We start from the raw sequence: 15043 nt of genomic DNA, 5'->3' as shown, positions 1-15043 counted from the left end.
CATGGTTGCACAACTCCTGCAGGAGTCACACGCTAACAGGATCCGCCTATTGGCCTCTGCCTGGGTTCATCCCCATCTTCCTGGGCTCTGTGTGTGTGTGTGTGAAGAACTGCAGATTCTGACTGGGAGAACTGAATAGGACAGTGCAGTCTAGATCACAGATTGAAGGGGCAGAATGGTATCATGAAGCGCAACCAGTCTTGCCCTTTCCACACCTGCAGAGCTCAAGGTTGACAAGGGTTAGTGGAAGCATGTCACAGAGCCAATGCCCATGCTCCCATATCCAATGGTTTTAAGGTCTCCTTTAGACTCAGATGTGGTTGCAATTTAAGAGGACCAATCACCACACTCCAAAAGAAAACTGGGAGCTTATAATGGAAATTCTCACAGAGCCTTAACATTCCTGTCTCACTAACGCAACATCTTTCCATCACTGAGATACCTTAATGTTTGACATTTACAAGAAATGATATCCAATGGCTGGAAGACCATTGCTGAAAAGGCATGTGAAGTATAGACAGGGGAAAAAAAGCCACGCGCCTGGAAAACACTTCATTGCTTTTTTATTAGATGCACCCACAGTACAGAGCCTCTTGCACATGTGCAAAAGAGAAAGGATACACATTTATATCTGGGAGCACCATTGAGTTTGAGTTTGTTTCTTTAATACCATTTTTAAGAAAGTAAACGATGTCCAAAGAATGACATTTTGAATCCAAGTCTTTAAGACCTGCTTCACTTTACCCAGAGGTAAGAAGATTTACCAGAGGTGGAAGATTTTTCTTTTTATTATTACCTTGCTGTAGCATAGAAGACATTTTCATAGTCTGGTTAGACCAGTCTATATATTTCCATAAGCAACTTTTCATATATAAAAAATGTTTTATTTCCCCACCCACCCAATAGTTTAACTGCATCTAGATTTAAAAACAGTAATGGACCATGGCATTCTTGGGGGGGTGGGGGGAAGAGTGGGAAATGAACTTTTGCTGCCCTCTCCTGCTTAAACAATGAAATACTAAAATATCAAAAAATCTATTACTCTAATGCTAATTTTTAAACAAAAAGCATGAGCAGGTCATTCTTTACACTACAATCAAAAATAGGACAATGACAAGAAATGTATTGGTATTATTTATATTTGAAACCCCCTCATCAATACATGAGGTTATGATTATAACATATTTACAGTAAATGATCCAAAAAAAAAAATAAACCTGTATTCAGAGAGGTCATGATAGAATGTCTGTTTCTCTTAAACAAATGCTGCTGCTTCTGTGGATAGTAAGCAGCACTTGGATAAAACTTTCTTCTAAATCAAAGTTAGCTGAATTTTGCTTCAAGGATACACAATCCTTTTATACAGGCTCTGAAAGGAAAATCTTGGGGAATATAAAAAACTCACTGCCAATACCTACTAGAAAAACTAGTTTGTGGCTCATTACACAGCTATTTTGGAAAGCCGATGAGCCAAGATACAAAAATAAAAATATTAATGTGCAAATAAAAACATTCTTTCATCATGCCTGTTTATCACCCTCATTTTGTCACAGGGCAACTCTCAGTATTGAAAAAAGAGCATCTCTGCCTCCTAAGCCAGTTGTGTGCTCCCAATTGAAAGGGAAATGAGGTGCACTGGGGGAGGAAATATCTATCCAGTTCTCCAACTCTCCCACAAAACAATAAAAAAAGCTTTTAAAGCTCGTAATATATTTTCTTTTTCCATAGTGTAAGAGAGCCTGAGGCTATACTTACACATGTACAATATAAGTACAGCTGCTTCAATTCTAGTTCAAGCAGTTCTTGGCTCTGCATCCTGGATTGTTCCATATATAGAAGGAGATAAAAATAAATTAAATCCTTCTATTTATGCTAACAAAACCAAGATTAATTTACTGTAACCCTGCTTGCAAATACTCCAATGGCATTAGAGTACTTTTATTTAAAGCATTCAAAGGTTTGGAAGAGAGACAAAAAACACTCAATAGCAATGAAAAGAAAAGAATAAGGAAAGCTTGCAAGATGAAGAAAGCAATGCATGCTCAATTTAAAGTATGCAAGAAGAACTTTTACAGCTGTTACATCCCCATAACCTGATGCAAGGCTCTAGTTTTGAAAATGTAGTTCATTACTTTTACCCGACAACATTCAGTCCTTTCCCCTGTAACCAATATGGTACAAGACATGAGTGATCTCCCATCAACTGTAATGTTAGCAGTCTACAAAAAACTAACAAAAAAAGTAGTTTCTCAAAACCATGAAGCAAACAAAATCACAAATGAACAGATGCACTGATCACAATTGACTTAAGTCCATATGCTGCCTTTATCTTTGCATAAACCTCCCATGGACTCTAGTGGGACAGGAGCAGTATATTGCCTTTGGGTTGCAGCCAACAGTGGATTGCGTGGATTCTGTAGTACTATGGCAAGCGCTTCTTTAAGTACATCACAAAGTACAACCTCAGACTGACCTCACCTTTTTAGAGTCGCATGACTAACATCACATTACCTCATTCAATTTAAAGAAACATTCCATCTTGGAAGTGAAAATCACTTTAGATACTCCCCAGTATCCCCCATTAGAGGTAACAAAATATTGCAACCAGTTAGGTTCTCATCCGTTTTGTATAATCAATTCCAGTAGGTCATGCTGAAACCAAGAACATCCAAGAATGGTCAACACTCACCTAAATTTCTAAGTACAGGACAAGGTGTCTTTTTCTAATGTCACATTATTTCTTTTAATTCCACCAAGCAGAAAAAAAAAATGGAAACACCAAGATTTCTTCCCACCATAATAGTTCAATTGTTGACCATTTAACACAGTTTAGTCAGGCATGAGTTTAAATGCATCCTCTCATACAGCATGTTAATTTCAGACATAGTCACACTACTAAATATAACCCCAACCTGTAGTAGAAACAAAAAGGCTGTCAAAAATCAAAGGGTTAAGGGATGATTTGTTATAAATTTATTTAATCTTCAGATCTGAGCTTGCACCTTTGTTCCAGCACTTTTAAAATAAAATGTTTCACTGACTGTATCTGCCAAGTTTACATTGAGTCCCAGTCAGTGTTCTTCTTATAAGAGGCTTATATTAATCCCATTAAACCATGTTGTGATGTTTTGTGATGCATATGACTAGTTTACTTCTGTTCTTTTTTCAGAATTAACAGTGTCAAGTTTTTACAAAGTTGTTGCATTTACAACATCCAATGTGCAGACCCATGTGTACAAACTGTGACCTGATAATCCTGAAACAGTCAGTAAGCTGGGATTGGATTCCTGCTCCCCTCCCGCCATTTTTTTTTTTTTTTTGCGCACCTGGAAACAAGAAAACCTCAAATTCTACTGTATATTTGAATAGTAGGAAGAAAAATATACAAGCTCGTACTTATACTGTATTTCTATCAATGGCAACAGGTCATAAGTTCATGTTTGCAACTAACACAAAGACTCATGAACACCAAGTCAGCTTTATACCATAAATACTGCTGGATTGATGGTTTAGGATTATCAACTCACTGTTGTCATATGTCTATAACAGTTCAAAAGCATCCTGGAGAAAAATCCTGAAACACATACCTTTCGATATAAAATAATGCAACTGCATTAGCTAAATATATACTGTACATAAGTCTTATCAGCATTTTACCGATCAAAGATGTAAGATTCCACTTTTAAATACAAAGCAGATAGCCAATAATGCATACTTATAATACAGCCCTCTTTTTTTTCTTTTAAACAATTTGGTCACAATGCACCTTTGATATAAAAGCATTTTAAACTTTATTATTAATACTCAGGACATTAGGATTTCCAGAATTTTTTTTCAGTAGCATTTGTAGAACCACTTTTGGTAACAAATACAGTAGTTAGGAATGAGCATCCACTTCAGAATGCAGAAGTATATTATCCAGAATCCTTTCCAGCTAAAACCATAGGGCTGGCGCTGTGATGAGTAATAGTACTACAGTCACAAAAACACTATAGTATGTTTTTTAGAGGCTACATCCTCTTTTGCTGGAATACTTTATAAATACATATTAAAAAGTAAGGCAACAACTCCAAACAGTCCAAACTGTTTGCTCAGCTCTGTTCCCAATTAGACCCATGACCACTGGAGATCAATTTCATACTTGTACTGTTTAGCGTTTGTCGTTATAATTTCAAAATGGTCCAATAAAACGTATATAGTAATCATTTAGCCATTAGTATTACCAAAACAGCTCTGGTATGTGTGTCCAATGACATGTAACTAATACTGGTTAGGTACTGATGTTCATGGTGTTACTATTGCCCATTTTCAAAGGATTCAAGACAGTGTGGATTCACAATAAATTGATGCATTAATCTGAAATTTCCTTCCCTACTACGTTTATCATCTCTTTATTTTTACTCCTAATGTTTAAATTGAAGGAGTACCAGTGCTAGCCTGGTACCGGAAAGATACTCACACCAGTAAACAAAACCTTAGGGACCTATATTTTTCATGGCCCTGATCTGCATGGACATTCAAATTATGAAGATGTGCAAAAGGGAAAAAAATGTCAAATTACAGTAAAGTTATCCAGAGAAGGAGGATGTTACACAAACTCAAAAGGAAATGACAATCTTTTTTCTCTTTTACTATAAATACATTTAACAGTTTAGCAGAAAGGCAAGCTAAATTTAAGATTGTTCACATTTGAAAGTTGTATCATACTCTCTGCTAATGATAAATAAGGAACAGGTCCTGACAATGAAATTTTGACATAGCAATTTTCATCAACAGATCTTTGAAGACTGGTTTTAAAGAAGGGTCAAAACAATGATTATGTTGCAAAGTTCTGAGAAGTCCATCTGCTGTCCAAACTTTGGAGAAAAGTCCTTATTTTTTCCTTTACTTAGAGACAGTTATATACAGTGCTGTTGTAATAATGAAACAAATGTGAAATCTACTGTAAAGTTGCACAATACAGAAAACTGTTGCTCCATCTTCTACTACATAAATGTGTGACTCCACAGGTTAATAATGCTGCTTTGTTTCTTTTGTTAAGTTGGAATTATTCCATCACGTCTAAGACCTCTCTTTAACTCCAAATCCTCCAGTTTTTTCCACAGTTCTTCACGTTCCTTCTCTTTCTTCTTCTCACTAGCAGATAAAATAAAATGAAGTGTTAACAGCAAGGAAGCTTTAAAAGTACCTATCCAAAAATACTTATTTGATATAAGCTATAAGCAATAATTTTTCTAATGCACATGCATTTTTCCCTAATGTATATTTATTTTCAGTACACATTTTTTACTCCAAATTTTAGTTTATCTACATCAAAAATGCTGAACAAAACTAAAAGAAACAGAAGATGGGATATAATAAAAAAAAGTTTAAAAATCTTTACTTATGTTAATTTTACAATAGAGCAAAAATAGCTAGTTCACATTAGAATTATATTAAAATATTTTATGAAGCAAATATATTACATTTCAGATTAATATATACTTTTTGGCCAAGTTCTATTTCACAATTTCAAGTTTATTTATTTGTTTAAAGAAGGTTATTAGGGTCTCTCTTGCTTTCATTAATGTTTGAGAGAATAGGCTAGGTTTAACAAGACCACATTAACTTCAGCAGTGCTCCATCCCAGTGTAGCTAGTGTGAATCCAGTTGCAGGATCTGACCCTCATTCAATGCATTTGTCTTTATTCCTACTGAATCCCTACAAAATAATCTGTGCAATGTTTGCTTTACCAACAGATTGTGCTGCCTAATTAGATAAAGGAATCAGAGTGACAAGATTGTAGTCCAATTGAGTTCTTGGGAAACTGAGTGGAAGAGGTTTCAGGGGAAACCCAATAAAAATTAAAAACTAAACTAGAACTTTCTTAATTTGTTTATTCTCTGAGTTCTCTTTCTTTGTCACTGGTTATTTGGAGTTAATATGGGCCTTATGCTATAATGTGGGGACAATGTTGTAATTGCCTTTAAATAAGTATAAAATTAAGTCAATGTGTTCTGATAACAACTACAACACATGGAGTACATATGGTCTTGATGCTACAAGTTGGAGAGAGCTTTCAATTGCAGGATCAGGTCCAATGGGAACATGAACATCATGGACATCTAGGGTACTGAAATCTAGATTCCCAATTTGTCACACTGCAGAGTTTCTCAAAATATTCCACTGATTTAGAAGCTTTATTCTGGTACAACTTGCTACCTGGGAAATTCACATCACTTAGGCTGCATACATTTAGTCAAAAAGCAGTCATTTGGCCATATCTATTAACACCATTCTTGGTTAGAAACAAACATCTGTTTTCATCCATAGTTACTACTTTCATTACACATAGCTGCTGAAAAATATTCAAAATTAAATATAAGAAATGGTGAATACACTTACCAGAAATTTATCATTATATTATCTAATCACTATATCATGTATCCTTTCTTTCTAAAATATTTCAGTAGGTTACCTCATTAGTTCATCTATGTTTGAACTATTATTATTCATTGACACTGAAAACTTTAGCCCTAACAAATTCTAAATAACTTGGCTATACATCACTCTTATTTTTGTAAACTTTGTTCTATTGGGGAACCCAACATAAGTCTATTATAACTTATTTCTATTCCTATGCCCTGATCCTGTGATTAATCACACTGAAGTCAACTGGACTGGACTACAATTCACCTTGCCCCTTTGAAATGTGTGTTCTTACACCTGAATTTCATTCTGAGGGTTCCCATTATCAAGTTCTTACTGAACTATTTACCACTTCTACCGACAACACTCCTTACAAATACTAATGAATTTTTCACCAGCACTTAGTAAACGAAAATCCAATCTCCTATGGAAAAATGTTCGAATACTTGCCCATGTTTGTCCACAGAACCCTAAGAAGTCTTTATCTCAGCAAACTGTGATTGTTTAATTGTTAATATTAAACATGGTTTAATATTTGAAGTTATCCCATTTTTTACATTCTAGTATATATATTAAAATAATAATTTATGAATAAATATATTTAAAAGATCAGCACCAGCCCTAGATACAGTAGAGGTCATGTAAGCAAGTGCTAAGAAAGCTCTTCCACACAGTCATTACCTGCAACATACATGCTATGGCAGGGTCTGATCCTGTGAAACTCTGAATGCCTCATGAGATAAAAAGTCCCTCCAGCATCCATTGATTTCAGTAATAGCTGAGGCTTCTCAGAACCTTCCTGGATCAGACACCTAGTCCTAGGATTCTGTGTCGCACACACTACAAATTGTACAGTGATGATGTCAGCTAATCTGACAGACTGAACCTTGTCTACCAGGGCCTGAACAAAAACCATCAAGTCACCTACAATTCAGCTCAGGTTTAAACCCAGGACTCCAGAAATAACGTTAGTGCAGTCATTAATCCAGTGTACCATCTAACTCATCAATTACAGATTTTTAAATGTATAAAACATTGCATTTTATTATATATAAAAGCAAAGCAAATCAAATCAAAAGGAATGTGAACTATGAACCTGGTCACATAATTCAACAGTATCATGGCCTCCAAAAGACTTCAGAGGCTATACTAACCTAACAAGGTTTGATGACATACAGTACCCTTCGCTTTGCTTGTGGGAACCCCGAGTCACACAAAAGGCACGACTTAAACGAAGTCGCAAACTGCCCGGAGTTCCCGAAGTTTCCTCATTTTTTTCACCTGCCGCTTTGGATAAGCTGAAATTTTAGACAAAAGATGATGCACTATAATTGGAGAATGAAGATTAAGGAAAATAGACAAAAAACATTTTACTAGGGTGCAACTAATGATTGTATGAATGGTGCATCTACTGGATCCTGCACTCTAAAGGACTCGGCTATATCAAGATCCGTGAAAAAGGAAAAAACTGAAAGGGCTGAAAGGTGCCACTTAGGCTTAAGACCACATGCAGGATAAGTAGGATGGGTCTTATGGTGAGTCATGTGTTGAGGAAATCCCTCATGTCCAACCTCCACCCTTTTTGAAGCCTTTAAGCAAAGTGATATCTTTAAACCCTTGTTCTTCTTTTATTACTGAAAATCTTGATACATTTAAGTCTTTTGGAATGTGGTGCCAAAAGGAGTTCTGTGAGGAATGCAGATCCACAAGCTATGCAACGGGTACTGTATTTCATAGGGGAGAAAACAACCACCTATTCATGATATTATCTGGCATCTTGCAAGGAGAAGGCTAATGAGCATGCAGAAAAAAAAAATGAGGCATTGCAATCAATTATGTGTGAAATTATGCAATCACAGCAGAATGTGAGGAAAAAATTAAACAGCAGGCCTTATGCACAGCTGACAAAAAAGCTTTAAAAAGTTACCGCTGACGATCTGACTTGTAAGTGGCTGTCAGCTCGTCAAACATGGTGCTGTTCATTTCCATAAACGCCTTCAACACATTGTAGACTAAAGCCACAATAGCCCTGTGAAATACAAAAAAGATAAGGAATCTATTAGTTTCAGTTGAAATTGAATAAGAACAAAAAATAATTTACACACTTTCCTGAACTTTTCTTATTGGAATAGCTGAACCTGATTCTAATCTCCTACTACACCTCTACCTCGATATAACGCGACCCGATATAACACAAATTCGGATATAACGCGGTAAAGCAGTGCTGGGGGGGGGGGAGGGGTTGGGACTGGGATGAGGGGATTGGGGTGCAGGAGACTCCAGGTTTGGGGGGGGCTCAGGGCTGGGGCAGGGGATTGGGGCGTGGGCTTACATCCAGCAGCTCCTAGTCAGCGGCGCAGCTGGGATGCAGAGGCAGGCTTCCAGCCTGTCCTGGCACCACCAACCACACTGTGCCCTGGAGGCGGCCAGCAGCAAGTCCGGCTCCTGGGCGGAGGCGCACAGGCAGCTCCACACAGCTCTTGCCTGCAAGCACCATCCCCCCAACTCCCATTGGCCGGACCTGCTGCTGGCCATTTCTGGGGCACAGCGTGGTGTCAGAACAGGTAGGGACTACTAGTTCTTACTGGCCAGCCACCAGGATCCCTGGGTGCTGAGCAAGGCGACTCAGTGCCTTGCATTCTGCAACCCAGTACTGGGTCGTGACCTGAATTTTGAAAACCACTGCCCTAGACTACTGTAAAACAAACAAACAAACAAACAAAAACAACAACAAAAAACCCAGATAAATAGGACAGGTACATCATCCTGATCGTGTCAAGATGAAAATGTCTTTTTTTAAGAGTGTACAGCAGCAGTAGAGTTTGAGAATGTAGGTTTTCTCTATTAGCAAATAACTTGGATCTCACTGTGAGCTAACTGTTGATTAATAACGACTTAATAGCTGCCATTGTCTTTGAATACATTTATAAAAATAATCTACTGAAATGTGTATGCACCTGCTAATGTTTAGAAAAATGCTGCTGCCACTGATTATATGACACCACTCAAAATATTATTATGTATCTACAGAGATGTATTAAGATCAAGGGGTATGTCTGGGCCAATTTACAGTCAAACTTATTCTGTAAACCAGTTTATAGAAACGTATTGACAGAGCATTAGAAACGTTTGGTGCCTGGCATTTTTTCTTGGTAATTATACAAAAACAATAGAAATAAAATATTGTATTTATGATGAAAAAATAAATACAAAAGTTTAAAAAAATATTACATTAGCTGCCTTAACATATTTTGGAAATAAAACAATCTGCACTGCTGCTTTTATCCTACACAGTTCAGATTTTGCCAAATTCAGCTCTGGTTTAAATCCCATTGGCTTTAATAGAGTGGCATCTGTTTACATCAAGTCTGAATTTGGCGCTATTTCAAGTTTTCTTTATCTGGAATTTCCAGGGTTGAATATATAGGTTTCAGCAAGTGGACAGATGAAAGATAATGCCAAAACTTACGGATTCCAGTGTTCTTTGGAAATCCTATAAAGACTGGAAAACATGATGGGAAGTATAACGTTGGAGTTCTCTTCTATCAAACTCATGATGTATTCATTATTCCAATAATACAGCGCCCTTTCTGCCACCTTTGATGGGGAGGGAGGAACAAAACCCATTAGGAGAAAATCAGTTATCTACAAATTTGTTATATTTTACAGAAAACATGCCACAAAACAAATAGCGTCAGAGTCAATCAATAGGTTATCATTAGTTTCTAAATGAAATTTCTATTTTATCCAGGGCATAACTTGCTTTAATGTAAGGTGGTCTTTTAAAGTAAATATAAAATACATTTAAAACATGATCAATATTAAAATTAATGTGTAAGTATTCAGTGTCTGATTTCATTATAATTTCTTATTTGGTGAAAGGTTACGTATGAACTAAAATCTATTTGGATCACTTTTATGGTCAACATCATACGCCCTGAACCCAGGGTAAGTGCAGAGTACCTGCTGCGGCTTGCTTCAAATCCTTGTCTCCCAGAGAAATCAAAGGGAGCCAAGAGTATGAAGCATCTCACAAGAGGCAGGATCAAAGCCCAGGGCAAGCGGGGGTTGGGCTAAGATGGCATTAAACTAGGATTGCACCCTCCTGATTCTAGGCTACTCTAGGGGCTGGAGCAGCTGCTGGGATAATTCAGACTGCCCTGGGGGGCTGTCTGAGTTGCAGCAGCCTCCATGCCTACCTGGACAGGTAAGGAGAACTGCTTAGAATCACTGAAGCACTGCATCCTGTCACCCTGCCTCTAACATGCCCTTTCCCCCAACCCACCTTAGCCCTCCTTTACTTGAGATGCAAGTTTTGTGCTGTTATGTGAATGGACTCTAAGATCTCACCCTTGGAGTCTCATATTTTTTCTATTTCAATCTTCCCTGAGTGTAGGTACTGCTACTGTAACAAACCCGTCCATGGATATACAAACAGTAAATATGTTCTAATCAGTACAATGCAAACTCAGCATTTAGGCATTCGTTTTGTATATTCACAAGATCTTAGAAACTATATTCCTGTTTTTAAAAAAATGTACTTGTATTACTGACCTGAAAGTGAGGACTAGAGACACACTTGGCAATTTGTTTAAATAAAGGTTCCTGAATTTTGACAAATTGTGAAGGTTCAATCACATCCAAGATCTCCTCCAGCTCTCCAAGGAACATGACCTAGACACAAGTAATTGTTAAATTCAGAACTCCTCAACTCTTGTATTTGCAATTTATCGGCTAAGTTTTCAAACAGGTCTCAACCCATCCTCTAATTCTACAGGCACAAACAACAGAATGTAGTCATCCTCTTTATTTACTGATGAAGTCAGATAGTTAAGGTATCTAAATTTCAGGATTTGCCCCCACAATTAACAGCAGGTGGGGAACAAGTTTTCAAAATGTTGCACTTTAAGACTAAACACAATTAGCTCAGTGGTTTGAACACTGGCCTGCTAAACCCAGGGTTGTGAGTTCAATCCTTGAGGAGGGAATGAATTGGGGTTTAAAAAAAAAAAAAAATCTGTCTGGGGATTTGTCCTGCTTTGAGCAGGGGGTTGGACTAGATGATCTCCTGAGGTCCCCTCCAACCCTGATATTCTTTGAAACAACGGGAACCAGTTTTTGTAGCTCGTTTGCAATGAACTTAGAGCTAACCATAGTTGTATTCATACAGAAATAGGTATGTTTCTGTAGGTTACAAGTGCTATAACCCCCCACAATTTAGGCCCTAATCCTGCACACACCTTTCATATCCATATGACATATTTGTTCCTCTGGGAACAGGGAGGTTCAAATGACTCTGAAGTGCTGAGGGATTTGTGAAACAGTAATGGGTGCTAAGTGGGAGAGTGAACATAAGTAAGAGGGAGAAGACAAGACTACATTCGAATCATGGTTAAAAAACCTTCGACCTGCAAGGTGTTGAACATCCTCAACTTCTATTAGCTTCCATTCTCAGCATCTCCTAGTATTAAATCCCAAACTGAGTGATTAATTCTATACTCAGTAGTTCCTGGATCTTGCCTCTGATCTATTATTATTTGCTGAACACCAACACATGCTTAGTGTTCTATTTACAGCTTATAATGCATGGTCTTTGCCCTAAGGAATTTACAGATGACACTGTGCACCTGGGGTGAATTTCTGGTCCCAGTGAACACAATGGCAAAACTCTCATTGACTTCAATGGGCCAGGATTTTACCCTGGTAATTAAAGGATCCATCTTTAATTGCTTGTCTTTGGGGACCAATTTTCAAACAAAGATGCTCTTGTTGTGCCCATAAATATCAGTGTGTAAACTCAGATTTGCAAAATCAGGTAATCATGCAACTAATTGCCAATCTATGTTAGAAGCTAAAAATACCTCTAGCCCACCTCTGAAAATGTAGGCTTGACACAAACTGCTGCAATTTCTAATATAATTTTTCACATAATTCTGCAACATTCACTTTTGCTCTCTTTACATGAAGAGTCACTCCCTTGTGAAAGAACACTTATATTGGCATACTACAATATAATGCTTAACTTGCCAACAGAGATGATAACTATCATCAGCTTGACACCTCTCTTTATTGTCAAAATTATGACCAACACAGGACAGTCTGAACACAGACTGAGTTAAACAGACGCCAAAATCCACAATAGCATTTCAGAGTTGTCTATAGTATTTACCTGAAACTCTCTGGATGTTCCTGGGAGAAAAGTATCTTTAACATTTATCTGTAGAACTATCAAACTCCTTTACTGAAGTCTTAACAGCAACATAGAACTTACCTCTTTCTGACTGCAGGTTTTCGGCCAGAATTTCATTAAACCTCTAATGACCTGAATTACAAATGAGAAAGCAAATTTTACATAAAATTTTACAATTTCACAGCTGGGAAATCTGGATGTTTAAGATATATTAAAAAAAAACAAAAATATTTACTGGCTCTGTGAGTGAAGGATCTTTCTCCAGAAACTGTACTATACAATATGCCAGCTGTGAAGGGGAAAAAATATATATACACATGAAATTATGACATTTTTACTGAGAACTCAAAAGACATGTTCAGTATTAAAAAGAACAGAGAATCAGAACAGTTCATTATGCATCTTATTCTAAATTGTAAATCCTATTTTAAACCGTGAGTCAGGGGAATTTGCAACTGCATCCAAGCTGCAGTTAACAGCAAAGAACAAAGAAACAAACAAAAAGTGAAGAAAGAATACGTCCAAGTACATTTTGAAACCATTTGAACTTTCTGGGTTCCAACTGTACTCATGTAAGCAACATTTTGAAAGGCTCATTGTTCTGCGAATGTATTTCTTTTACACTTTTGGCAGCATCAGCATCACGACGACTTACATGAGATGAGCCAACACTGCCAAAAACTGGCATAAAAGACTAAGAAAACGAGTCCAGAGTGCAGAAATTAGGATCGATTTAGAGCCAAAGTGCAGAGAGGGTGAGTGTGTAAAGAATTACCAAGATAAAAAGACTAGACAGATGAGTAAAGAATTACCAAGATAGAAAGACTAGACTGATGACAGTGCAAGAGACAAAAACAACTGAGACCTCTGGCTGCAGAATCAGGGCCTGGATGAGTGGGGAAGACAGCTCATTAGAGGGGAAGAAAGATTGGGAGCCTGAAGAAAGCCTACAGAGTTTCAGTGCTAGACAATATCTTACAGGTATATAAAGGTTATCTGAAACCCAGAGATCTATCTATATATATATCTAAATCTATCTATACATTCCACCAGATTTATTCTACAAAATGCATTAAGTCTACCAAATACTTATTGGTTTCATTTTTATTCCGCGTGACAAAAGTTTTCTGCGGGAGGTTTTTTTTTTTTTGGCTAAGCAAAAGATTTCCAAAGCAATCAAGCATACTGTTTTGTTTTAACCAAGCAGAAAATGTTTTTTATAATTTCTACCTGTGCATGGAAGAGTGATAAACTCCTGACAGTATGTAAAGGAATCAGCACCTTCACCAGAAACTGTTTATGCTCTGCTTTAAGAGGTAAAGCAAAACCATTGATAATACTAGAAATAAGAAAAGAAACATTGATTAGCGACATCACAGAAAATTTACTTGTGGTCTGAACAAGTAGTTTTTATCAAAGTAAAGTAATTACACAAGACAGACTGACTGCAGGTATTATCCTAATATGTGCTGAACCTTTGCACTAGCCACTGTTCAAGGTACAGTTCATTCTAGTCATTGCTATATAGTAGTTACGCTCTGACATGAGAATAACTATGTGATCAGTCATATAGTTTTGTTGCCTAATATGTATGACCTTGCCTATTTGGTTGGTAAATTAATGAGTTTAAGGTGCTCTTTGGTAACTGACAGTTGAACTAACTACAATTAGACTGACTAGCAACACACTGAAACCAACACACTAATAACTGTTTAGTGTGCTCAAACAAAATTTGCAATGTACAAGTCAGAATGAAGTGCACAAGGAACAATGTAAGAAAGGATTGTACTTTGTAATGTGCACACAATAAAATCCTCTTTGCAAAGAGGTATGCTAAGACTTAATCTGTGCTTAAAGTTAAGCACGTGCACAAGTCTGTTTTCAGGATCAGAGCTTAGGGTTATATTTTTCATTGACCCCTGAAATTTTCAGCATAGCTGCCTGAGATGGCTTATTATTTAAAGGTTCATTTACCTTCCTAATATTTCCAGCAGTTCAGCTACGCCATTGAAGTGTTCAGTTTCATAAACAAACCTATCAAATAAAGTTAAAAATTTTTAATAAATAAATATTTAGTTTCTTAAAACATTTATAACCCAACAACCGTTTCCCCCCAAAACTTACCGTAGAAAAATATTGTTAATCTGTTTTCGGATAAATGCTCTAAGACCAAGAAACTTGCCATAAATTCTGTGTAAGACCGTTTTTAGGTAGTCTCGTTCTCGAGGGTCTTCACTGTCAAACAGCTCCAAAAGCTATTGTAAAAGAAAACGTAATTTAAGAATCAGATGACTCATAAGAAATGTGAATTGGCTTTATTTTAAAAATCTTATACAGTTTACATACAATGAGCTAGATTGCATATGTGTGAGGGCACACAACTGTCACAAAAATTTGTTGCCTTCATTCTTGACAAAAATAAAATAAATACACAATAAAAACTC

The 15043-nt window shown here is 36.8% G+C and overlaps 1 protein-coding gene across 9 annotated transcripts in view; it reads right to left on the bottom strand.

The window, feature by feature from the left end:
- Positions 1–546: 546 nt before the first annotated feature.
- PPP2R5E (protein phosphatase 2 regulatory subunit B'epsilon) overlaps positions 547–15043 on the bottom strand; it is a 107055-nt gene continuing 92558 nt past the window's right edge. For 5 of the 9 annotated variants that reach the window (XM_005285882.5, XM_042841310.2, XM_005285883.5 and 2 more), the window contains 10 exons: positions 14724–14854; positions 14574–14633; positions 13830–13938; positions 12835–12888; positions 12681–12731; positions 10964–11083; positions 9879–10006; positions 8337–8438; positions 7564–7707; positions 547–5136 (listed from right to left, as the gene is read on the bottom strand). In XM_005285882.5, coding sequence (XP_005285939.1) covers positions 5037–5136; positions 7564–7707; positions 8337–8438; positions 9879–10006; positions 10964–11083; positions 12681–12731; positions 12835–12888; positions 13830–13938; positions 14574–14633; positions 14724–14854 — 999 coding nt within the window. In that variant the 3' untranslated portion in view covers positions 547–5036. The remainder of the gene's footprint in view (positions 5137–7563; positions 7708–8336; positions 8439–9878; positions 10007–10963; positions 11084–12680; positions 12732–12834; positions 12889–13829; positions 13939–14573; positions 14634–14723; positions 14855–15043) is intronic. The other 4 variants (XM_005285884.5, XM_065593783.1, XM_065593780.1 and 1 more) reach the window with 2 other exon arrangements.

This window comes from Chrysemys picta, chromosome 4, assembly GCF_011386835.1.
Source record: "Chrysemys picta bellii isolate R12L10 chromosome 4, ASM1138683v2, whole genome shotgun sequence".
NCBI classification, from domain to species: Eukaryota; Metazoa; Chordata; order Testudines; family Emydidae; genus Chrysemys; species Chrysemys picta.
Note: the sequence above shows the minus strand (reverse complement) of the source record. Positions and strands in the feature narration are given on the sequence as shown.